Source organism: Rhinatrema bivittatum, chromosome 2 (genome assembly GCF_901001135.1).
Source record: "Rhinatrema bivittatum chromosome 2, aRhiBiv1.1, whole genome shotgun sequence".
In the NCBI taxonomy this organism is placed as follows: Eukaryota; Metazoa; Chordata; class Amphibia; order Gymnophiona; family Rhinatrematidae; genus Rhinatrema; species Rhinatrema bivittatum.
The window spans coordinates 29,219,254-29,245,285 of record NC_042616.1 but is presented as its reverse complement, the minus strand read 5'-3'; the positions used below and the strand labels follow the sequence as shown (position 1 = coordinate 29,245,285).

The 26,032-nt window shown below is 48.0% G+C and overlaps 2 protein-coding genes across 4 annotated transcripts; both read right to left on the bottom strand.

Moving 5' to 3' along the window:
* Window positions 1-408: 408 nt before the first annotated feature.
* On the bottom strand, window positions 409-2,702 carry LOC115083165 (gastrula zinc finger protein XlCGF7.1-like; the record flags this gene model as incomplete). Its single annotated transcript, XM_029586972.1, has 1 exon — window positions 409-2,702. A coding segment is annotated over one exon (615 nt), but the record flags the coding sequence as incomplete, so codon positions are not given.
* Window positions 2,672-24,489, bottom strand: LOC115085882 (gastrula zinc finger protein XlCGF26.1-like). 3 transcript variants are annotated; one of them, XM_029592418.1, is made up of 4 exons: window positions 24,302-24,489; window positions 23,503-23,629; window positions 17,851-17,970; window positions 2,672-4,027 (listed from the first exon to the last, which is right to left on the bottom strand). In XM_029592418.1, exons 1-4 carry the CDS (start codon window positions 24,323-24,325, stop codon window positions 2,703-2,705), a joined length of 1,596 nt encoding a protein of 531 aa, XP_029448278.1. In that variant the 5' UTR covers window positions 24,326-24,489; the 3' UTR covers window positions 2,672-2,702. The 3 variants fall into 3 exon arrangements, with proteins under 3 accessions (XP_029448278.1, XP_029448279.1, XP_029448280.1); XM_029592419.1 differs by having other exon boundaries at window positions 23,503-23,587; XM_029592420.1 differs by lacking the exon at window positions 17,851-17,970.
* Window positions 24,490-26,032: the final 1,543 nt, after the last annotated feature.

The window sequence follows — 26,032 nt, the reverse complement described above, 5'->3', positions numbered from 1 at the left end:
TTGTCTCCGTTCCACTTCTTCCACACGACTGCCCAGATCAGACACTTCACCCTGAAGCTCCGTCAGTAAGTCCCTGATTTCCTTTTTAACAGACAATATATCTCTGCAAAGATCCCGGAACCAGCCTTTTAATTCAGCTCAGGCGAGTGCTTGTTCCGACAGTCCTGTCTCTCCCGCCACGTTGTCAGGTTCAGAATCAGAGGAGGTCTGTTCCCTTGTGATCTGCAACCTACTCAAGCACTTTGCTGTCACGCTGCCGACCTTAAGAAAATGCTTTGGATTCGCTGTCTTTCGTCGAGTCGCCATCACCACGAGATAAACTTGATCATCAAAATGCGGAAAACGATGTAGTAAACATGCTGGATTTGCTTTAAATTAGCAAAACAAAAAAAACCATGTGGCCAAAGCGATTGTTTCAGGCTCCCATCCTGGAAGGTGATGTCACTTCCTCTTCCTCCCTTTTTTTTTTTTTTTTCTTAATGTTTATATGCATCCTTTATGCCTGTTGTTGCAAGATTTGGGAATTCATTTTAAAACATATGCTGACCACATAGAGCTTTTGTTCCTAGTGTCAGTGGGTATGTCTGAGACACTTCCATTGGTGTGTCTGGTTTTAAATTTGGTTAAGCATTGGATGGGCGAGAACGGTCTTTTGTTAAATCTTGCTAAAACAGAGGCTGACCTGATTTCACATGCCCCTTTAGATGTGCTGATGCCTTCATGTTAACCCTGGTCTCTAATGTAGTTTGCAACCTTGGAATGCTGTTTGATTCTTTTTCTAAATCTGATTCACAACTGAAACTGGTGATAAAAAGTTGTTGTTTTTGTTTTAATTAAGGCAGTTGAGAAGCTTGAAGTACATTTTAGATTTTAATGATATTTAACCAACACTGACTACTGTAACTCCTTATATGTGGGCCTTCACAATTGCAAGTTGTTAGCCCTACAACGTCTTGGTAGCTGGCTGAGCTTTAGGCAATTATATTCCGCCAGTATTGAAAACCTTGCACTGGCTTCCCATCGAACAAAGAATCAAGTTTAAGATTGTCATTTTGGTATTCAGGGCTGTACCCAAAGGTGCTCATTCTTATTTGAAAGATTTTGGGAGTTGGTATTGTCCTCCCAGGGCTTTGCTTTCTGAGCATTTATTTTTGCTGGACTTGCCCAATAAGAGGAAGCTCTGTTTAAAAGAGAGTAGTAACCATGCATTCTCTTTTGCTGCTCTTTATGTCTGGAATAACTTGCCCTTGTCTTTCCGCCTAGAAGGAGATTATAAGGCATTCAGGAAGCTATTAAAAACACATTTGTTTAGGGAGGCTTTTATTCTTGATGTGTGATTTGTTTTAGTTGACACTGTTAGCTTTTATTATTGTGTTTGTATATTTTTATGTTATTTGTTTTAGACGATGTTGATGTTTTTTTGTAACCTGCCTAGAACAGTCTGGTAATTGGCAGGATATAAATCACTGTGACCTCTCCCCTGAAGTTCCTTTCTGCATTCCCATGTTTTTTCAGTTCTGTCAACATCCTCCTTCAACTGTTCTAAAATCATCACTTAAGTATTTCTGTGTTATGACGTCCAAATAAAAATTTTACATTTTCATCAATTGCCTTTTGCAGCTTTTCTTTTCATATAATTTTTCTTCCATTTTTTTGGAGGGCTTTGTGTAACCAGAGGTATAAATATAGGGTTTCTTGAAAAAAAATTACAGTACACTACCTCCTTTTTATCTTCAGTGGTCCACCTAATAATAGATACTCCTCTCAGTTTTTTCATTAGCTTCAGTGGTTTCTCGGCTGCTGCAGAGAGCCCATGAACAGCATCATCATGGGCTACAGCTGCACCAGGGATTTTATCTTCACCTGAAGATTCAGCACCATTACTACCACCATCATTAGCCCTAGTGCTCAGACTACATCCTATCATACTTCAATAGACGTAGACACCTAGCTGAGATTTAATTTAGGTATCATGCAACAAATGTCACCATATGAAGGTAATCATTAAGACTTTGTGAGAAACACTAATGCATTTACTCAATTTGATTATTCTCTCACTTCTAGCTTTTATTACTCACAGTAAATGTCTACAGTTTCTCTTCTGTATGGATAATTCGGTGCAATTTTAGCCTAGATTTTGGATCAAAGCTTTTATCACACTCAGTACATGAATATGATTTTTCTCTTGTGTGGATTCTTTGGTGTGTTTTTAGATTAGGTTTCTGCCGAAAACTTTTATTACACTCATTACATGCAAATGGTTTGTCTCCCCTATGGACCCTTTGATGTGTTTTCAGTTCTGATCTCCAACAGAAGCTTTTATCACATTCAATACATGTAAATGGTTTCTCTCCCGTGTGGATTATTTGGTGCCTTTTTAAACCTGATCGCCCACTGAAACTTTTATTACACTCAGTGCATGTAATTGGTTTCTCACCAAAGTGGAACCTTTGATGCTTTTTCAGCTCTGATCTCCAACAGAAGCTTTTGTCGCACTCAGTACATGTAAATGGTTTCTCTCCAGTGTGGATTATTTTGTGACTTTTCAGGCCTGATCTTCTACTGAATCTTTTATCGCACTCAGTACATGTAAATGGTTTTTCACTTGTGTGGGTTATCTGGTGGTTTTTTAGATTAGATTTCCGACCAAAGCTTTTATTACACTCAGTACATGTAAATGGTTTCTCATCAGTGTGGATTGTTTAGTGTGTTTTCAAATCTACTTTCAAACGGAAGCTTTTATTACACTCGTTACATGTAAATAGTTTTTCTCCTGTGTGAATTATTTGGTGTGTTTTCAGTCTAGATTTTAGCCCGAAGCTTTTATTACACTCGCTACATTGAAATGGTTTTTCTTCCGTGTGGATTATTTGGTGTATTTTCAGACTAGATTTCAGCCCAAAGCTTTTATCACACTCAGTACATATAAAAGGTTTCTCATCTGTGTGGATTATTTGGTGCTTTTTCAGAAGACATTTACGCCTAAATCTTTTATCGCACTCAGTGCATGAAAATGGTTTGTCTCCTGTGTGGGTTATTCTGTGCATTTTCAGGTCTGCTTTCAAATAGAAGTTTTTATTGCAATCATTACATGAAAATGTTTTTTCTGCCATGTGTATCTTTTTATGCTTTTTCAGCTCACACTGATTAAAGAAGCTCTTATCACATGCAGTATGTTTAAATAATTTTTTTCCTGTGTGACTCTTTTGGTGGTTTTTCGATTCTAATGGAGAAACAATTCTTTTATGGCATTCACTACAGGGAAATGGTTTCTCTATTTTATGATTCTTCTGGTGAGATTTTAATATTACTTTATTTGGAAATTTTTTTCCACATTCACGGCATGAAAGCGGTCTCTTTCTAATATGAATACTCAGGAGTTGTTTGAGAGTTTGCTTCTGCCTGAAGCTTTCCTCACATGTAGTCTGATGCAAGGCTCTCTCTGCACTGTGAATACTCAGGTGTTTTATAAGAGATTTCTTCAGACTGAAGATTTTCTCACATTCAGGACACTGAAATGGTCTTTCTTCCATGTGAGTTCTCTGGTGTATTTCCAGATATTTTTCCTGAAGGAAGCTTATTCCACATTCAGGACAGGGGAATGATTTATCTTGGTTGGTGTGGAATTTCTGGTGCGCTGCGAGCTGCTGTTCCTGATAGAAGATCTTCCTGCAGTCTGTACGTGTATAGGGTCTCTCTCCTCCATGCAGTCTCTGGTGTGAATTTAGAGATCCCTGATCCATGTAGCAGCTCCCACATTCATTACATTCATACCCTTCTCCTGTTTTCTGTTGCCCTATAGAGTGAGGGATATCACCGGTACTTTGCTCACAAGGAATCCCATCCTCAGCAGAGTCTCCTGCTGGGTTTGTCAGACTCTCCTCTGGTTTATATTGAGTCCAGCTGTTTTTCCCCCAGTCACAACATGGGCAGGCATCCATTCTCTCTTCCTCTGATAAAGGTTTAGTCACTTCCAGATGTTCCTCAGGATGCAACTCCTTACGTTTTCTCTTGGACTCATCGATGTCTGGATAAGAAAATAAAAGGAGAGATGTTACTTGATGTCAGGGAGACTCACAGTGACAATGGGCAGGGTTTCCCCAGCATTAACACAGCTCAGAGGCAGGGCTGGGGATTTAAGATAAAGGAGTCAATAAGCAGAGGGGCTTAAGGAATGGGATTCTCGCCTTCCCCTCCCCCTAGAAAGCAGAGTGCCATGGGGGGAGTCCCAGTTTTTGGGCACTTTCAGAATTTGGCACCCAAGGCGCCTGCCTATGCCTGAGACCCGCCCCGCTCAGAGGAAACAGGGATGTAAAGCAGCCATGTCACCTCCTCTCTGCAGTATTTTGGGATGACCTAGACCAGCGCTTCTCCACCTTTTGTATGCCAGGGACCAGCTAGGTACCTTCCTTAAATTCTGTAGACCGACTGCACCCACAAAAATTAAAAAGCGGGGAGTGGGAGATATACACTTCCCCCACCCAGTCTTTAATCTCATGGATCAGCCCTGCAGCTGCTCTGTGTCATTTTAAGAAGGCAACTAGCCAATTTAAGAACATTGTTTTCCAAAAAGAAAAGAAAAGTTGCTCTTATTTAAAAAAACAAACAAACAAACAAAAAAAAAACCCACAGCCTCTCTCTCACTCCCCTTTTCCCTCCCTCAATAGTATTATCCACAGAAAAGAAAAAAAGAAACCTCTTTACCTCTGTAGGGTATAAGACAGACACCCTTATAGATATGCACAGCTGAACCAAAGTGCAGACCCTGAGCAACACAAGATAGAGTCCAAGCCATGTGGTCACCGCATCTCAAAAAGGATACAGCTGCACTGGAGGAAGTGCAGAGAAGGGTGACCAAAATGATAAGGGGCATGGAACAGCTCCCCTATGAGGAAAGACTAAAGAGGTTAGGACTTTTCAGCTTGGAGAAGAGACGGCGGAGGGGGGATATGATAGAGGTGTTTAAAATCATGAGAGGTCTAGAATGGGTATTTATTTATTTATGTAGGCATTTTTATATACTGAAACATATTGTATACACTTCATGTCGGTTTACACTAAATCACTGGGCAATCTTTAAGGACATGTCCTAAAAGCATTCAATAAAATAAAATAAAAAATAAAATAACTCTATAAATAGTAAAAACATGTAAAATTATACTATAATCATTCTAAAAATAACAAAATACATAAAATTCTTTCAAAATCAAACTAGCAAAATAGGATAGATGTGAATCAGTTATTTACTCTTTCAGATAATAGAAGGACCAGGGGGCACTCCATGAAGTTAGCAAATAGCACATTTAAAACAAATCAAAGAACATTCGTTTTCTCTCAGCACATAGTTAAGCTCTGGACTTCATTGCCAGAGGATGTGGTTACAGCAGTTAGTGTAACCGGGTTTAAAAAAGGTTTGGATAAGTTCCTAGAGGAAAAATCCATAAATGTTGAGATTACTTACCTGGTAATCTTGTTTTCCTTAGTGTAGACAGATGGACTCAGGACAAATGGGGATAGTATCCGCGTGCTAGCAGTTGGAGACGGATCTGACGTCAGCACAGGGGCGTGTATATATCCCCACAGGAAGCGCAGCTGTTCAGTAATCTTCCTTGCAAAAGCTGTTATGGATGTGTGTACTGACGCTCAATGAAAAGTAAAGAAAAAAGTGAAAACAGGCCTCCCCTGACCGATTGACAGTGGCCGGAGACCGCCAGCCTTCCCAACCGGAAGGCGTGGATATAGGCAGAGTGTACGCTCTTAGGAAAACAAATGTCAAAGGCTTACCTGGAATCGGTGAAAACCCATGTACACAGGCAGCTGGGCGGGATGCTGAGTCCATCTGTCTACACTAAGGAAAACAAGATTACCAGGTAAGTAATCTGAACATTTCCTGGCGTGTAGCCAGATGGACTCAGGACAAATGGGATGTACCAAAGCTTTACACCCCGCCTGGGCGGGAGGCTGCCTGAGGACCATGTAGTACCGCCCTCGCAAAGGCCGAGTCCTCCATGGCCTGGACATCCAGACGGTAGAACCGAGAAAAGGTATGGAGGGAGGACCATGTCGCCGCTTTACAGATGTCCGCCGGTGACAGCATCCGGGATTCAGCCCAAGACGCCGCTTGGGCTCTGGTAGAATGAGCCTTAACCCGAAGAGGCGGAGCCTTCCCAGCCTCCACGTAGGCGGCTCTGACAACGTCTTTAATCCAGCGGGCAATGGTGGGCCGAGAGGCCGCTTCACCTTGCTTCTTCCCGCTGTGTAGGACGAACAGACGGTCTGTCTTCCGCAGGTCTTGAGTCATTGTCAGATACCTGGGCAGCAATCTGCCGAGGTCGAGATGGCGTAATAAACGGCCTTCTTCAGATTTCTTCAAACCTACCGTGGTAGGCAAGGATATGGTTTGGTTAAGATGAAACTGTGAAACCACTTTAGGGAGAAAGGAGGGAACCGTCCGAAGATGGATAGACTCCGAAGTGATACGTAGAAAGGGGTCACGGCAGGACAGCGCCTGTAGTTCAGAGACGCGGCGTGCGGAGCATACGGCCAGCAGGAATACCAACTTCAGGGTTAGAGACCGTAGAGACAAGCCCCGAAGGGGTCGGAAGGTGGATCCCGCAAGGAAATCCAGAACCAGATTAAGGTTCCAGAAGGGTATAGGCCACTTTAGTGGCGGACGAATATGCTTGACGCCTTGCAGGAAACGAGAAACATCAGGGTGCTTGGCGATAGTCTTGCCACCTCTCCTGGGTCCATAGCACGATAGTGCCGCTACCTGAACCTTGATGGAGCTGAGGGAGAGACCCTTCTGAAGCCCATCCTGCAAGAAATCCAACACAATAGGAATAGTGGCGGCATGTGGACTGGTGCCATGAGAGTCGCACCATGCTTCAAAGATTCTCCAGATCCGTACGTAGGTGAGGGAAGTGGAAAACTTGCGAGCCCGGAGGAGTGTAGTAATCACAGGCCCCGAGTAACCCTTTTTCTTCAGTCGAGCCCTCTCAATGGCCAGACCGTAAGAGAGAACTGAGCCGGATCCCCGTGCAGAATGGGACCTTGACGTAGAAGGTCCCGGAGAGGAGGCAGGGGAGAGGCTCCCCTGCCAGCAGGCGTCTGAGGTCCGCGTACCAGGGTCTTCTCGGCCAGTCCGGGGCCACCAGAAGAACTAGGCCCTGGTGTGACCGAATCCTGTGGATGAGGGCACCCAGTAGAGGCCACGGGGGAAAGGCATATAGAAGAGTCCCCGGAGGCCACGGCTGGACCAGAGCATCGATGCCGTGCGAGCACGGGTCGCGCCTGCGGCTGAAGTATCTGGGTACCTGAGCATTGGACTTGTCTGCCAGTAAATCCATGGCCGGGAGCCCCCAGTGATCGACAATCATCTGGAAAGCTGTGGGGGACAGCTGCCACTCGCCTGGATTCAGGCGTCCCCTGCTGAGGAAGTCTGCTGTGGTATTGTCCTTCCCGGCAATGTGGACGGCGGAGATGTCCCGCAGATTCGCCTCTGCCCAAACCATTAGTGGGGCGATTTCTAGAGATACCTGTCGGCTTCTGGTTCCACCCTGACGGTTGATGTAGGCCACCGTGGTGGCGTTGTCGGACATCACCCTGACAGCTCTGTGCCGCAGCCGCGGAGCGAAACGAAGGCAGGCCAGTCTGACTGCCCGGGCTTCCAGGCGATTGATGTTCCATGTGGACTCCTCCCTGTCCCAACGCCCTTGCGCAGTGAGTTCTTCGCAATGTGCTCCCCAGCCGCTGAGGCTGGCATCCGTGGTGAGCAAGATCCACGTGGGCGAGGACATCCGCGACCCCCTGCTCAGGTGGTCGGACCGCAACCACCACCGCAGCTGGGTCCGAACATGGACCGGCAGAGGGAGGCGCGTGGAATAGGCTCGGTGATGGGGGCTCCAGCGAGAGAGCAGGGAATGCTGTAGTGGTCTCATATGGGCTCGTGCCCAAGGCACCACGTCCAGAGTGGAGGCCATGAGACCCAGAACTTGCAGATAATCCCAAGCTAACGGCCGACTGGTTCCCAACAGATACTGGATACGCTGCCGAAGCTTCAACTGTCTCTTGGACGTAAGACTGACCGTGTCCGCCCGAGTGTCGAACTTTACCCCCAGATATTCTATGGACTGGGAAGGCTGTAGGCAGCTCTTGCTGAGGTTGATGACCCAGCCCAAGCTTTCCAGAAGGGCGATCACCCTGTCGGTTGTCCGCAGGCTCTCCGCTCGGGACTTCGCCCTGATCAACCAGTCGTCTAGGTAGGGATGGACCAAGATCCCGTCCCGCCTGAGTGCCGCCGCCACAACCACGATCACCTTGGTGAATGTCCTCGTGGAGGTGGCCAACCCGAAGGGGAGAGCTCGAAACTGGAAGTGGCGGTCCAGAACCTTGAAGCGGAGGAAGCGCTGATGATCCGGATGTATCGGAATATGAAGATAGGCTTCGGACAGGTCTAAAGCCGTGAGGAACTCTCCGGGCTGGACTGCGGCTTTGACGGAGCGCAGAGTTTCCATGCGAAACCTCGGCACCCGTAAGTACCGATTGAGGGATTTGAGGTCCAGCACAGGCCGAAAAGTGCCCTCTTTCTTGGGTACTATGAAATAAATGGAATAGTGTCCAGAATTCACTTCCCAGGCAGGCACTGGGAGGATGGCGTTCAAGGTCAGGAGCCTCGTCAGGGTGGCCGCCAATGCTGCCTTCTTGAGCGGGGAACATGAAGACTCCACAAACTTGTCCGGAGGAAGATGATGAAAGTCCAGATAATACCCCTCTCGGATAACTGCGAGGACCCACTGGTCCGACGTGATCTCGACCCATCTGGGGTAGAAGAGGGTCAACCTGCCCCCTATGGCTTCGTCCCCCAGATGAATCGGCAAATTCTCATTGTGGGATGCGACCGGGACCCCCGCCCGGCCCGTTCCCCCGTCTGCGCAGCCTGGACCGAAAGGACTGATTCCTGGCCGGAGGACGCGGCGTCTGGTAGCGCCCTCTATATGGAACAAATCGCTGTGAACCCCTGCCCCTGGAGGGCCGGGGACCGGAGCGCTGTCCCCTCCTGGACCGGTCTTCTGGTAGGCGAGGCACAGGAGAGGCACCCCAGGAAGCGACAAGCTTATCAAGGTCACTGCCAAACAGAAACGAGCCCTGAAAAGGCAATTTGGTGAGGCGAGACTTGGAAGGGGCATCAGCGGACCATGGCTGGATCCATAGGTGTCTCCTGGCGGCCACGGAAGACGAGATCCCCTTAGCCGTGGTTCGAACCAAATCCGATGCGGCATCGGTGAGGAAGGAAAAGAGCGGGCTCCATGTCAGCCGCCGGAGCGTTGTTCCGGACCTGAGACAAGCAGGCACGAGTGACCACCGTGCAACAGGCCGCAATCCTCAAAGAAAGAGCTGCCACCTCAAAATTTTGCTTCAGAATGGCGTCCATCCGCCTGTCCTGGGGCTCCCTGAGGGCCAAACCCCCTTCCACAGGAATGGTAGTGCGCTTGACCACAGCGCTAATTAAGGCGTCCACCTGAGGGCATGCCAGGAGGTCCTGGAGAGCCGGTGCCAATGGGTACATGCCTTTCAGGGCCCGGCCCCCTTGAAAGGAGGCCGCCGGTGCTGCCCATTCCAAATCAATGAGTTGCTGAGCTGCCTGCAAGAAAGGAAAATGGCGGGCTGTAGGACGAAGACCTTCCAGCAGGGGGTTCTGCGCAGAAGGAATCGAAGCACTGGGTCCAGTGATCTCCAACTCCGCCAGACACTGAGACACGAGGTCCGAGAGGTCCTCCTTAGGGAAAAAGCGCCGCATAATCCTATATGGCGCAATCCCCGGGGGGAGGTCCCCTTCGTCCAGGAGTTCGGACTCGTCTGGCGAAACCTCCTGGTCCGAGTGATCGGGACTGTCCAATAGCGGGAGGTCCCGCTCCCGAGAAGGCTGCGAGGGACCCGGAACCGGATCCCTAGAGGCTGCCATCATGGCGGCAGCCGCAGTATGCGCCGGAGACGCCGCCCCCGCAGGAACCGCAGCAACCGCCGGAAGAACAGGCGCAGCAAGGACCGTAGGGGCAGGACGCGAAGCCGTCTGCATCTGGACAAAGGCATGAATTCCCTGAAAAAGATCCACCCAGGAAATGGAAGCCGCCTCAAAACGCCGGGGTACCAGATCCCCCGGGATTCCCGAGCGGTCGAGACCGCCTCCCAAATCCGGGGTAGCCGCAGGTGAACTATCAAAAAACTGCGGCTGAGATTGGTCCTGGCCGGAGGGTCCCCCGGCCGCCGCACATTGGGTACACAGTGAGTCGGGGTCAGTACCGCGCGTGGCACGAAGGTGGCACGCGGAGCAGAGGCCCAGAGCTGAAACGTCTAGGGCAAGTGGCGGCGCAGCTGCGGCCGCGGCTGCGAGCTGATCCATGAGCAGAATATAGCAAGCGTGCGCTTCCTATGCGGCAGCAATAGGCGCAGGCTAGAACAGGCGCACAATAGCAATAGGATGCGGCAGCAATAGGCGCTGAATAGAGCAAGCGCACAATAGCAATAGGAAGCGGCAGCAATAGGCGCTGAGCAAAACAAGCGCACAATAGCAATAGGAAGCGGCAGCAATAGGCGCTGAGCAAAACAAGCGCACAATAGCAATAGGAAGCGGCAGCAATAGGCGCTGAGCAAAACAAGCGCACAATAGCAATAGGAAGTGGCAGCAATAGGCGCTGAGCAAAACAAGCGCACAATAGCAATAGTAAGCGGCAGCAATAGGCGCTGAGCAAAACAAGCGCACAATAGCAATAGGAAGCGGCAGCAATAGGCGCTGAGCAAAACAAGCGCACAATAGCAATAGGAAGCGGCAGCAATAGGCGCTGAGCAAAACAAGCGCACAATAGCAATAGTAAGCGGCAGCAATAGGCGCTGAGTAGGAACAGGCGCCCAATAGCAAGAGTATGCGACAGCAATAGGTGCTGAAAAAACAGCCGCACAATACGAAGCAGGTAGCAATATACACCTAAGGGCAGTCAATAGACATACAGCAGCAATATGCGGCACATACTCACAGTGGCAGCCAAGAAGCAAGAACAAGGAGGAAAAAAAAGAAAAAAAAATAAATAAAAGCCGCGCCCATTACAGGCGCGGAATACCTGAGTAAGGCCACAAATGGCGTCCTCCACGGCTTGCCACGCCGCCGGTCCTCTAGATAGCGGAGACCTGGGTGAAGAGACGTACGCCGTACCAAATCTTCAGCGCTGCCGGGCAGGATCACAGGCGGTCTCCGGCTGCGAGGGGAAAGGGCCGATACCTTTCACCGCCGCGGTTGAGGCACTGCACCCGCTACCTCGTCCACGCCGGGAGCGAGGGCCTCGGCTGAACCGAGGACTTACACCTCCGGGGGACCACGGCAGTCACCCCGGGAAGCTCAACTGGGGGCACGGCCAGAACGGCCCCCTGAGGAGCGCGGGGCTCAAAAAGGTGTTGAAGAAAGGTAAAGTAGAATCTAGAAGAGAAGAAAAACAAAAATGAAAGCACGCTGAACCAGCGTGCAGGCACTCCAAACTGCTTTGGAGACGGAAATTACTGAACAGCTGCGCTTCCTGTGGGGATATATACACGCCCCTGTGCTGACGTCAGATCCGTCTCCAACTGCTAGCACGTGGATACTATCCCATTTGTCCTGAGTCCATCTGGCTACACGCCAGGAAACTGCTATTACAGTAATTAATAATCAATAGTAGCTTGTGACCTATCTAATATTTGGGTACTTGCCAGGTACTTGTAGCCTGAATTTGCCATTGTTGGAAACAGGATACTGGGTTTGATGGGCCCTTGGTCTGACCCAGTATGGCATGTTCTTATGTTCTTATGTCCTCTGCAATTAATGTGAATGACAGAGAACTGAGAAGAAACTGCCATTATTCTTCTAGCAGACATTTGTTTGCACCTTATAATTTGCTGGTCCATCCTGGATGTATTAAACCATGGACTTAATTGCAACTTTGTAACAAGCCATGAAGCAATGGCTTGTTACAAAGGATCATGAATGTCTCCTGACCGACCTCATTAATCTCCCTGCGAGTATGCATATACATACCTGCTAAGACGACGTCACATTAGAAGTCCACCAAGCCCAAACTTATGGACAATGGTGACATCCAATCAAGCTTAAATGTTTGAACCCTATGCTTTTGCGTAAGTATGAAGCTCTGAACAAAGAAAAAACCCTTTGAACTTTACAGATTTAGGACTGCTGACTTGCAGATGCTTGCTGCCATTCACGAAAAACTCCCCATCCCTGAACTCGGCCCTCTAGATATTACTTTGCACGAAGCTCCAACTGAGAGGCGTGGCTGGGCTTCTGGCTCGGCATAAGGCTGCTCCATTAAACCCTGGATTAGCTGCGCAATCCTACTTGCCAACCTCATTCCTGCCTAAGCCCCTGGCAAGTTAAGCTGTTTCCACCCTGTTCTTGCCTGCATAGCTGATAGGAGACATCTGCAGGCCTTCTGGGTGCTGCCCTGAGCCTGTGGCATTAAACTGCGCTATGTTCAGAAAAAATACTAAATGGCTGGTGTATGTAGTGTTGATATCAAGGACTGCTAGCGTTTGTTAATAATACATTTAAGAGGAATAAAGACCTCAGCACTGGTATCATTTCTGAATATTTTATCAGATTTAGAACCAGCCGGTGCAATCATGGGTCTTTTAAAAAAAAAACCCTTTTTTTAATTTTTTTTGTTTAAAAATAGACAGATGTGCTAATCAGCTACTATGTGTCTTATTAGTACCAGGGCTTCAATGCCTCATTGACAGTGTGACAATCGAATCAGGTTGGTTGTACGAAGCCAAGGCAATACTGTTGCAAGTTATCGCAGTCTAGAGAAATTATCAATAAAGCCCAATGACCAGTGGTGGTACTCTTTATCGGCAACTACCGTAATATAGGCGTTATGTTACTTATCTTAGAAGCAGTTTTTCTCTTCTTTAAGATTTAAGCGGTGCTTAGCAAAGCTGCCGGAACGCCAAGAGAACGCAAAGAGAAAGAATATCTCATTACCAACGAGGCACCGCCCTGACGCAGCCTTGGTACCAATAAGCCATTTTGATGGTTTATTAACCTGCCCTATGCCATCAGAGGTACGGCTGTATTCGCTCTATGCCGAGACAGTATCCCCAACCCTCCAGGGCTGTGACTAAGGGTGAGATTAACTGGCTTAGCTGTTTCCTTAGCTGGAGCTAGTTAACTGGCATTGAATTTGTGAAGCACAAGTTGATTGAGGATAATGCAGGTGTTTGGCTAAGTTTGATAGTGAGAGTGTTTTAGACTGGTAAACCAGAAATGTAAAACTAAATTGTGTCTACTGTGTAAATCATTGTATGCTGCTACAATAAAACGAATCATTAATTACCTGGAAAACCAATGAATTTGTGTTGCAGATTATCTGTTAATATCAGGTAATCTAAACTGTAGCCAAATTCCCTACACAACCTAGCCAGACATCAGTTTATCATTAAAAACAACATTGCTCCTTCTCTCTCCCCCTACCAGCCAGCAACACGACTAAAATTATTACCCCTGCCCTGTGGACTTATTTTCAGTTGAGACCTGTCCAGAGTTTGGCAGCTCAATGTTAGAGAGTCAACATCTGACAGTGTCATTGTCTGCTCTGCTCCCAGGGAATGGCCCAATCTCCCTGCTGGATTCTGTACGGGAGATAGGGTCTGAGAGCAGAGCACATGCTAAGTCTCACCCTGGCTTGTTAACATTCAGCTTTCCTCCCAGAGTTTGGGACTCAGGAACAGCCCCAACCAGGGAAAAAAATGGGCTGCAGGGCAGGGTTGAGGGCGGGAGTTAGGAAGAGGATCTGCTGGCTGGGATGCAGGATGCAGTGCAGTGGGTGCAGCTGCAGAGCAGGTCTTGCTTCCTCCTTGTCCTCCCTGCAGGGTTGAGGGTGGGACTTAGAAAGAGGATCTGCTGGCTGGGATGCAGGATGCAGTGCATTGGGTGCAGCTGCAGAGCAGATCTTGATTTTTTATCCTCCTGCAGGATTAAGGGTGGGACTTAGGAAGAGGATCTGCTGGCTGGGATGCAGTGCAGCGGGTGCAGCTGCAGTGCATGTCTTGCTTCCTCCTTGTCCTCCTGCAGAGTTGAGGGTGGGACTTAGGAAGAGGATCTGCTGGCTGGGATGCAGGATGCAGTGCAGTGGGTGCAGCTGCAGAGCAGGTCTTGCTTCCTCCTTGTCCTCCTGCAGAGTTGAGGGTGGGACTTAGGAAGAGGATCTGCTGGCTGGGATGCAGTGCAGTGGGTGCAGCTGCAGAGCAGACCTTGCTTCCTCCTTGTCCTCCTTCAGGGTTGACGGAGGGACTTAGGAAGAGGGTCTGCTGGCTGGGATGCAGGATGCAGTGCAGTGGGTGCAGCTGCAGAGCAGGTCTTGCTTCCTCCTTGACCTCCTCTAGGGTTGAGGGTGGGACTTAGGAAGAGGATCTGCTGGCTGGGATGCAGTGCAGTGGGTGCAGCTGCAGAGCAGGTCTTGCTTCTTTCTTGTCCTCCTGCAGGGTTGAGGGTGGGACTTAGGAAGAGGATCTGCTGGCTGGGATGCAGGATGCAGTGGGTACAGCTGCAGTGCAGGTCTTGCTTCCTCCTTATCCTCCTGCAGGGTTGAGGGTGGGACTTAGGAAGAGGATCTGCTGGCTGGGATGCAGTGCAGTGGGTGCAGCTGTAGAGCAGACCTTGCTTCCTCCTTGTCCTCCTTCAGGGTTGACGGAGGGACTTAGGAAGAGGGTCTGCTGGCTGGGATGCAGGATGCAGTGCAGTGGGTGCAGCTGCAGAGCAGGTCTTGCTTCCTCCTTGACCTCCTCTAGGGTTGAGGGTGGGACTTAGGAAGAGGATCTGCTGGCTGGGATGCAGTGCAGTGGGTGCAGCTGCAGAGCAGGTCTTGCTTCTTTCTTGTCCTCCTGCAGGGTTGAGGGTGGGACTTAGGAAGAGGATCTGCTGGCTGGGATGCAGGATGCAGTGGGTACAGCTGCAGTGCAGGTCTTGCTTCCTCCTTATCCTCCTGCAGGGTTGAGGGTGGGACTTAGGAAGAGGATCTGCTGGCTGGGATGCAGGATGCAGTGCAGTGGGTGCAGCTGCAGTGCAGGTCTTGCTTCCTCCTTGTCCTCCTGCAGGGTTGAGGGTGGGACTTAGGAAGAGGATCTGCTGGCTGGGGTGCAGGATGCAGTGCGGTGGGTGCAGCTGCAGAGCAGGTCTTGCTTCCTCCTTGTCCTCCTGCAGGGTTGAGGGTGGGACTTAGGAAGAGGATCTGCTGGCTGGGATGCAGGATGCAGTGCAGAGGAGAAGTCCATAAACTGCTATTAATCAATAAGTAATAGTAGCTTGGGATCTATTTAATGTTTGGATACTTGCAACTTGGATTGGCCACTGTCAGAAACAGGATACTGCCTTTAGTGGATGTAAGAAATTACAGACCTATATCCAATCTTCCAACTCTAGCCAAAGTAATTGAGAAATGGGGTTTGTTACAGTTGGAGGAATTTATAGATGAGCATCAGATTCTAGATAAAAATAAATGTGGTTTATGAAAAAAACCCCAAACAAAACGCTGGGGTACTTTTTAAAACATAGCACGTGTGCGAACAAAAAAATACGCCGGATTTTATAAGATACGCGTGCAAGGGGGTGCACATTTGTGCAACATACGAGTGCCGAGCCCTCCCCGCACTGCCCGTTCCCTCCGAGGCCGCTCCGAAATCGGAGCGGCCTCGGAGGGAACTTTCCTTCCGCCTCCCCCCACCTTCCCCTCCCTAACCCACCTCCCGGCCCTATCTAACCCCCCCCCCCCCACCTTTGTCACAGAAGTTACGCCTGCTCGAAGCAGGCGTAACTTTGCGCGTGCCAGGCCGGCTGCCCGGCGCCATGTTCCGGTCCGGGGGCTGGTCCGGAGGCCGCGGCCACGCCCCCGGAACACCCCTGGGCCGAAACCACGCCCGCGGCACCGCCCCCGGATGACGCGCCAACCGCGTCACACCCCCCAACACGCCCCCGGATGACGCGCCGATCGCGTCACGCTCCCCAACACGCCCACCCCAAGAAAGCCCCGGGAATTACGTGCGTCCCGGGGCTTTGCGCGCGCCGGAAGCCTATGCAATGTAGGCTCGGCGTGCGCAGGGCCGTTTTAGATGGGTTACGCGCGTACCTTATGCGCGTAACCCTTTTAAAATCTGGCCCACAGTACGGAATTGCTGATCCAGTCTTTAACAGACCATCTGCATCAACAGCTAGATTGGATGCATTTAAACATCTCGATCCTATCTCCCCTTTCCTCTAGGGTGTGCGTGTTTGGATCTTTAAGTCTCTCTCCGTGTGCTGCAGAATGAAGACCATTTTAGCAGCCTCCCTCTGGGCCGACCTCATCCTGTTTATATCCTCCTTTTGAGGGTGCGGTCTCCAGATTCATACGCGGTAGTCCAAGGTAGTCCTCTTTACCTCCATCACCTGAGCTTATTTATGCACATCAATTACATTGATTTATTTATATTATTTACTGTATTTTCTGTTAATACGAGTTTCATGAGTTTTAGATTATGTTAAAATGAGTCTCTAGAGTTTCAGGTTACGTTTAGTGTTTCTACTGTTAACTGGCCTCACTGTTCCATGTACCGCCTTAGAGCGAAATTGAAGTTTCGTTGTAAACCGATATGATTTGTACTTCTACAGGAATGTCGGTATAGAAAAAATAAAAATAAACAAATAAATAAATAAAGAAGGGAGGTCTCACCAGGGGACCCATCTATGCCTGAGTGGAAGGTGTCCTGCTGCTTTTCAGGAAGCTGCTCACCCCCTGCCTCCATCTGTCCCAGGAAATCCCACACATCCTGGCCCGGGAAGACCGGGAGGAGGCTACGCCTGCGGCACCTTCCTACCAGCAGTATACGGGGCTCTAGATTCCTTCCCTGGGGGTTACTGAGCCAGGGGTGATGTCACCCATATGTGAGGACCGCCAGCTTGCTGTCCTCAGAAAAAAAGTATTATTTTACACAAATAAAAACAGGCATTCTGGGTGGAGGAGGGGGACTTCGGTTCTATTTACATTCCTTCTTTACATTTAAAAAAATATAAATGCAGAAATTGCACCCTACAAAGGCAGGCGGTGACTCTGTGTGGGCGAGTTTGCAGACAGAATTACAGACAAGTATCAAAGCAAATTATCTGCATCCTTTTTTAAAAATGTATTTCTATATAATGTATAGGGACTCTCATTTTCAGTTTTTATTTTATTTTTCCTGCTATTGCTCCGATTATACCAGCAGGACCCCGTACTGGGCTTTTCAGAAACGTGGGAAGTGAGATTACCTAGCCCATAGTTAGGACTTTTCCCCCCCCATGTGCTTCGCTCCGCTCGGGTGCACATTAAATGTCATCTGCCACTCGCACGCCCTCTGCACTTCCTCACATTACACTCAAGTTTTAACAACTCTGAATAATTTTCTCTCATCTGCACAGTTTATCTCCTCAGTCACTGCTCCCTTTTGCAGATCATTCATGAATCTGTTAATCAGCACAGGTCTGATATGGCCGGCACCTATAAAAGTTAAACATGAAAACTAATGGCTGTGCCATTCACAGTAACCCAGCTGTGCTGTCTGACAGTACCGCAGGTGGCTGAAAACGCAGTGAGGGACAGATCATGTTATGTAAATCACACACTCTGCGGCTTTGGGTATCTGAATATGAATAAGTGACCCAGACACAAGCACTGCCTGTCACAGACACCCTGTGAGTGATTCCAGAGATCTGCAGAGGAGCTTGTGAAGGGGTCTCTGCACTTCCACTCTCCAGCTCAGCAGTCTGACCCCGCTCCCTCTTATTCCTGCACTCACCTGAGCAGCTGCTTTTCCCAGTGCCTCCTTCCTCTGATCCCGGCTCATCCCTAATGTACGGCTCTTCCCCTCGCTCAATGTGGGATATAATCTCAGGGGTGATGGTCGGGGAGCCTGTTCCTGGGGTAAGAGCACTGCATTAGGTTTCTCACAGTCACTCAGTATAATATCACTGCTCATTTTCTGCAGGAGGATTGCACTGAAGGGAAAGATGCATTGAGAGAGACATTCAGATACCTTGTGGGCTGCACCAGGGCCCCAGAATGGGACGTTTTCTATAGAAAAAGGCTCCAGGTACAGAGGTGGAAGGAGGGAGGCTCAGAGGAATGAGGAGGAAATATTTCTTTACTGAGAGGGCAGTGAAGGCCTGAGAGAGCTGAGCAGAGGTGGAAGAAAGCACAACAGTGACAGAAACTGAGCAGGTTAGGGGCAGATCCTGAGGGACTGGTGATGGGAGAGCAGGGTCAGGCAGGATCATGTTGACAGTACACAGTGTGGAGAGGGGGACGGGGGGCACTGGGAGACCCAAGTGGTCCAAAACTGCCAGAAAGCTGCTGTGTAAGTATTACAAGACCATTTACCCCCGACGAGCTCCATAAAGGAGGGGCTATGGTAACTGGGAGCGGCCGCAGCTTGGGAAACAGCCGGGAGAAGAGACGGAGGCAGACTCTGGCTGTTTCCACACACGAACTTCATTTGCCGCAACAGAAAGGCACGGGCAAGAGGCTGCTTACCTTCGCAGACCTTAAGCTATTCACAGTCCTGCCTCCTCCTGCCCCGACTCCTTATAGTGTGGGTGAGGGGAGCCTCCCTTCACCCAGAATCCCTTGCAGGGAGGCCCGGCCCTCTGAGGTGTTCTCAGGGAGTTTTCTAGGGCCCTCCCTCACCTACCCTCCCCCCCCCCCTCAGGTGAGCGCCTGCCTGTACCCGGGCTGCCTCCCTGCGCCGGGACCCCGTGTCCCTCCTCCTTAACAGAGGGAAAAGGCTGACTTGTCGTTGCCCGTGCGACCCCTCCTCATCTAAGTCCCCGCAGTCCCTAATGCTGGCAGCTTCCTTCAGGGCTTCACCACCCTAGGCCCGCTTGTGGAATAAACTCAAATCTTCGCTCAGGGAGGCCTCCCGATGAGGCAGTTCGTCATATAGTCCGGGGGAATCAGCCTGTCACGTGAGGTGGCCCCAGAGTGCCCGGTGAGGCAGTATTCCCACCTCTAGGCTGGCCTGTCCAGCCGGGGTCGTCGGTACCGCGTGGGCCTGTCGGGTATCGCTTCGGGTTGCCACAGGGTTACCGCTTTCCTTTAGGTCAATATTTTCCAGACTTCTTAGGCTCCTCCGCTTCCACTGGGACCACCCAAACGCGCTCAGTCTGGGTTACAACTGGGACTTCTCTTTTAACCTGCGCTCCCGCTCCTCGTCTCCCGGGCGGGGAACATTCTCTCTCTCCACAAGCGGGAACAGCCCGGTGGGGTTTTTAACTTCGGGGGCCCTGCAACTTTGCTCCTGTCAGCTTGAGGCCCCAGTGGGGGCCAGGCACGTTCTCGATGAAAAAAAACAAACAACCGATCCCTGGCGACGTGGCCTCGCCGTCCACGCCGGAAAACACTCCTGGGGATCCGGACGTGTTGCTCGTCCCTCTTCTAGATGCTTAGCTTCCCCCCCGGGTCGCCTTTTGAATCCATCGCAGGTCATCTCTCTTGCACACCAGAATGCTCTGCTGCTGCTGGCTGTGCTCGATAGAAGGCATCAGCGGACTCCAGGGTAGTTCTGCAGTGCTGGCATACCCACCCCTTCTACAAACTCCTCGAGGAGGAAGACGATGGCCCCTGTTACACTCCTCCCCCACCTCCCCTCCCTCATTTATCTCCATCCCCCTCCTCTTCCTCACTACAATTACTAAGAAATACTTTCCCACCTCCCCACTCTCATTTATCCCATAAGAACATAAGAAAATGCCATACTGGATCAGACCAAGGGTCCATCAAGCCCAGCTCCTGTTTCCAACAGAGGCCGAACCAGGCCACAAGAACCTGGCAAGTACCCAAACACTAAGTCTATTCCATGTAACCATTGCTAATGGCAGTGGCTATTCTCTAAGTGAACTTAATAGCAGGTAATGGACTTCTCCTCCAAGAACTTATCCAATCCTTTTTTAAACACAGCTATACTAACTGCACTAACCACATTCTCTGGCAACAAATTCCAGAGTTTAATTGTGCGTTGAGTAAAAAAGAACTTTCTCCGATTAGTTTTAAATGTGCCCCATGCTAACTTCATGGAGTGCCCCCTAGTCCTTCTATTATCCGAAAGAGTAAATAACCGATTCACATCTACCCGTTCTAGACCTCTCATGATTTTAAACACCTCTATCATATCCCCCCTCAGTCGTCTCTTCTCCAAGCTGAAAAGTCCTAACCTCTTTAGTCTTTCCTCATAGGGGAGCTGTTCCATCCTCTTTATCATTTTGGTTGCCCTTCTCTGTACCTTCTCCATCGCAATTATATCTTTTTTGAGATGCGGCGACCAGAATTGTACACAGTATTCAAGGTGCGGTCTCACCATGGAGCGATACAGAGGCATTATGACATTTTCCCTTTTATTCACCATTCCCTTTCTAATAATTCCCAACATTGTTTGCTTTTTTGACTGCCGCAGCACACTGAACTGACAATTTCAATGTGTTATCCACTATGACGCCTAGATCTCTTTCTTGGGTGATAGCACCTAATATGGAACCCAACATTGTGTAATTATAGCATGGGTTATTTTTCCCTATATGCATCACCTTGCACTTATCCACATTAAATTTCATCTGCCATTTCGATGCCCAATTTTCCAGTCTCACAAGGTCTTCCTGCAATTTATCACAATCTGCTTGTTATTTAACTACTCTGAACAATTTTGTATCATCTGCAAGTTTGAATACCTCACTCGGTGTATTTCTTTCCAGAACATTTATAAATATATTGAAAAGTAAGGGTCCCAATACAGATCCCTGAGGCACTCCACTGTCCACTCCCTTCCACTGAGAAAATTGTCCATTTAATCCTACTCTCTGTTTCCTGTCTTTTAGCCAGTTTGTAATCCATGAAAGGACATCGCCACCTATCCCATGACTTTTTACTTTTCCTAGAAGCCTCTCATGAGGAACTTTGTCAAACGCCTTCTGAAAATCCAAGTATACTATATCTACCGGTTCACCTTTATCCACATGTTTATTAACTCCTTCAAAAAAGTGAAGCAGATTTGTGATGCAAGACTTGCCCTGGGTAAAGCCATGCTGACTTTGTTCCATTAAACCATGTTTTTCTATATGTTCTGTGATTTTGATGTTTAGAACACTTTCCACTATTTTTCCTGGCACTGAAGTCAGGCTCACTGGTCTGTAGTTTCCCAGATCGCCCCTGGAGCCTCCTCCTCACCATGAAATACTTTCCCTTTCTATCCTGTTACACTCCTCTCCAACCAGGGGCGGATTGTAGAATATATTGGTCCGGGGGATATTTTTCAAAGGAAGCCCACGGATTATATGTCTGAATCCCTTGAGAGTTTTCTGTGCGGTGCATGTTTCAACAACTCCCAAAACCATGCTAAACTAACCTTGAAAGGTCCATTATGTGACCTGGAACCAAAATATCTCTATCATAAATGTCACCTTTTTTCGTAAATAACTAAGAAGTAGAGCCTACCCTATACCAGGAATGAGCAAACTTTAATCCCCCTTCCATTCATTGAAGTGGCTGGCCTCACATCCGTTTGGTTAAATCTGTCATGTATGTATGTATATCCTGGATTTGTGGCCTGGTGTTGTCAATCAACCTGCTCTTAAACCACACACACACTCTCTCTTTCTCTCATATACACACATTCTGCTGTTGTGCGCTCACTTAGTGAATGTCTCCTGCATCATTTTGCTTGCGGCCAGCCCTTCCCCAGCCTTCCCTTTCCCACCCCTTCTCTGCCCCCACCCCTGTCTCTCCAGGAGACTCGCTGGTTCCACAGCCAGCTCAGAGCTCAGCGGAGCGCCCTCAGACAGAATTCTGACTAACGATGCAAGGCATTTCCTCCTGGCTCATCCCTTCCCTTTCTGTGACTGTAGCTTGCCTCCACTTCTCTGGTCCCCTCAACAGAGCATTCCCATTGACCGTGGAGCCTGCTGCTTTTACAGTTCTGGTTCTTCAGGCTCTGCTCTACTCCCCTAGGGAGTAATCCATGCAACTGGCTTCTTCTGGGGTTAAAAAAAAAAGAAAATTTGGCTATGGCTGAGACTGCATATTTCACTGCTGCAGCTAAGACTGGGGACATTCACTGACCCAAAGGAGCACAGTTTGACATGGAATTTAAGCCAGTGCAGCCAGGGCCAGTGATTGAGTATAAGGCCCCCTAGATGAGCCTTACAGCTTGCACCCTCCCCACACACAATTATAGATTATGTTTAGGAGATTCTACATGAAAAAGATATTCAAAGTAGAGTCTTCTGAGGTAAAAATATCATTTCAAGCAACATGTATATTATATTTATATACACTGCAATAGTGCCAACCAGAAAACCCTACAAAAAAAAAGACACTTGGAGCCCTTATGGTATTAGGCCTATTGTTATGCATGTTGGGGGTGGGCTTGGCCTTCAGAAAGCCTTAATTAAACTGAATTACAATTACAATATAGCAAACCTCCCATACCAAAATAGCACTAACTGCTAGCACTCAAACTGTAACAACCCTACCTATGAAAAGTCGACACTGCAACTATTCCACCTGGTCCTAAAACACCAATACATCCCCTATTAGGAAAACAAAAGATAGGGATCTATAGCAATCTACATAGAAACTACATGCTAGCAGAATACCTCAGATCAATCACATGTGCAGAACACAGAAACACCCTCACCAAACACAGAATAAAGAGACCATAAAGCATAAACAGAAATGTACAGACCAAAACTGAACCGGAAACCGCAACAAGCCATACCCTGCACGCAGTGCAACAGTGGAAAAACAGAATAGCCTCCATTCCTCGTACAACATCAAACAATAAAATCAAGAAATATAAATCAGTCATAATAGTAAAATCATATTAATAAAAAGAATATATATTTCAATACAAATGAATAAAATATCCAATAATTAAAAACAAACATTTTTTTTTAATTTCCCAAACCAGAATAATATATTTCAAAACAGCAGATGCAACAAACAACCAATAAGTAAAACCAATAAAGATTTTTAAAAATCCCCTGCTCTCCCCTAGGAGCGTTTGATTCCAAACACCTTGAAATCATTGGGGGTGTGCATAGAATTTTTGCTTTCAAATACACACATTTGCTAACCCACACACACATGCTCACTGACGTACACAGTCACACATACATCCACATGCTGACACACCCAGTCACACATACTTTCACATGCTGACACACCCACAATAAATCACATATAGATTCCCACATGCTGACATGTACACGATCACACACAAACTCTCAGATGCTGACACATATATAATCAGTCACACATATATTCTCACAAGCTGATACACACACAATTACAGATAATGCCCTCTTATTTGGCCTCCCGGCAAGAACAATAAGGCTTTTGCAGCTACTATAGAATGATACAGCCAGGGTTTTGACTGGATGTAGAAAGTTTAAGTACTCCTTACCCAGTGAGCCAATGGTCTGATAATTCTCCTTCATCACCTCCCTGTAAAGCTCCTTCTGCCATTCTTCTAAATACCCCCACTCCTCCTGGGAAAAATAGACAGCAATGTCCTCAAAGATTACTGGGACCTGAAACACAAATCAGAAACACTCAGCCCCTTCTGCATCAGGAGACCTCTTACTTAGTGCTGGGGAATTATTATTTTTTTCCACCACTGCTGTAGGCATGTGTGATATAACTGACACCAGTCTCATGCTCCACTCCTACCCTTTGGGTTCCCATCACTACAGATGCACTTCCTCCCCGCTGCTGTCAGTCTCCTACTCTGAGTTAACCACCCCTACAGGCCAGCTTCCACCATCACTTATGCAGCTGGTCCTTACTGCCACCAGTCTCTCCTTTCTGACATTGCCAGTTACTACAGGAAACAAAGCCACATAGTTTTTGGCTTAAGTAGGAGCAGGAGAATGACAGCAATAGCTAGTAAAGCAGGGAGGATACCTACAGTACCTGAATGTAATGCGCATTGAAGTATCAAACAGCAGAATAGAAATCAAATAAATAAATATAGCACAGAGCAAGCTGAAACAGAGAAAGCTAAACTGTAGGCAGGAAAAAGACAGGAAGATTAATGAGGGAGGAGACTGGTTGGTTGGAGGAGGAAAGAGGATAGATGGTGGGACAGATCCATAAATACTTAGTAGACAGGCAGACTTTCCTATTGGGATTTGCGGGATACATTCCCTATGTTCTTAGTGTTTAGAGAGAGAGAGAACAGGAAGTTGGGAGCAATCTCTTACCTGAGCAGAAGCTCCTGCAGGCATTTTCCTCTCTGCTGTTGCTGCTTTCAGGACTAGAAATGAATTGGGGGGGGGGGGGGGGGCCTCTTTCTCGGGATGGGGAAGAGCTGAGTGTTTGCCTCTGGTTGTTACAACGGGAGAGGAAAGCTGAAAAGCAGAGCTCGGACAGGGGAGAGGACTCCTGCCAGGCGCAGACTGATGACATCACACGGGGGGGGGGGGGGGGGCGGGCCGAACTTTACACTGCTTTTTTTTTATTAATCGCTGTTAGAGCTGCCAAAGGGATGAAAGGGAGAAAATTACCTCCTTCTCTTCTACCCTCTTCCACAGTGCTTGTTGAAAAACTAAACTCCCCTTTCCACACTAACTATTCAGACATGGGACTTTCCCTTTTGAGATTTGTGGGCAAACATTTAAGAAAAAGATTTGCCATACTGGGTCAGACCAGAAGTCCAACAAGCCCGGTATCCTGTTTCCAACAGTGGCCCATCCAGGTCACAAAATACCTGGCAGGATCCCAAAGGGGTAGACAGATTCCAAGCTGCTTATCCCAGGAATAAGCAGTGAATTTGTGCAACTCTATCTTAATAATGGTTTATGGACTTTCCCTTTTTAAACGCAACTACACTAACAACTTTCACCACATCCTCTAGCAGTGAATTCCAGAGCTTAATTATACATTGACTAAAATAAATATTTTTTCTTATTAGTTTTAAATGTATCACCTAGTAACTTCATTGTGTGTCCCCTGGTCTTTGTACTTTTTGGAAGAGTAAACAACCGATTAACGTTTACTCATTCCATTACACGCATTATTTTATAAACCTCTACAATATCTCCCCTTAGACATCTCCTCTCCCAACTGAAATATTCTAATCTCTTTAGCCTTTCCTCATAGGGGAATCGTTCCAACTCCTTTATCATTTTGGTTGCCCTTCTCTATCTTTTCTAATTCTGCTTCAATATCACCCCTTCCCCTTCAATACAGGAGGAGGAGTGGGGGAACTGGAGGGGAGGGGCTGGATTAGAGAGCAGAGAGGTTGCTATGTACTGAGTCTGATTCAGGTTCAGCCCCTCTTTTCTTCCCTGCAGGCTGCCTTCTCTGCACAGGAATAACACAATAAAACTTTTCCTTGTTTCCGGTGCACTGTGCCCATTGCTTCACAGCCCTACTTCTCTATCTGTCTGGCCTGAGCCCTGCTTTGGTCCAGACTCTCTTGTACAGGAAAAAGAAATTTCTCTCCCTCTCTCTCTCTCTCTCTTCTGGTTTGCGCACCTTTTTTTGCTGCTATATCTCTGAGAATTTCCTGTAACACAAACACGGTAATGATGGCAGAAAAGGACCAAAAGGTCCATCCATTCTGCCCAGTGAGCTTCTTATGGTAGTAGTATTTGCCATGCAGGTTACTCCCATATTTCTCTTAAGGACAGTGTAGTAACTGCCATTTCGTGCAGTTATCCCCAAGCCTTATGATAACCCATAAAAAAAATTCTGCTAGCCATATTTTTAATGGGTGACGAGCCTTCTTGAAAATCCAGAGAGTGTGCTTGCCATGCTTTGGTTATGGACTTGCCCGTAGAAGCAGTTCTGTGCTTTTTTTTCCCTTTAGGTCTGCCTATCAGTACCCCAGACCATACATATCAGGGACCTCATTGCTTGCTGTCTGAATCCAATTGCCCTTTTCCCCTCTGCCATCAAAGCGGAGAGCGATGTTGCATTTGCATCAAAAG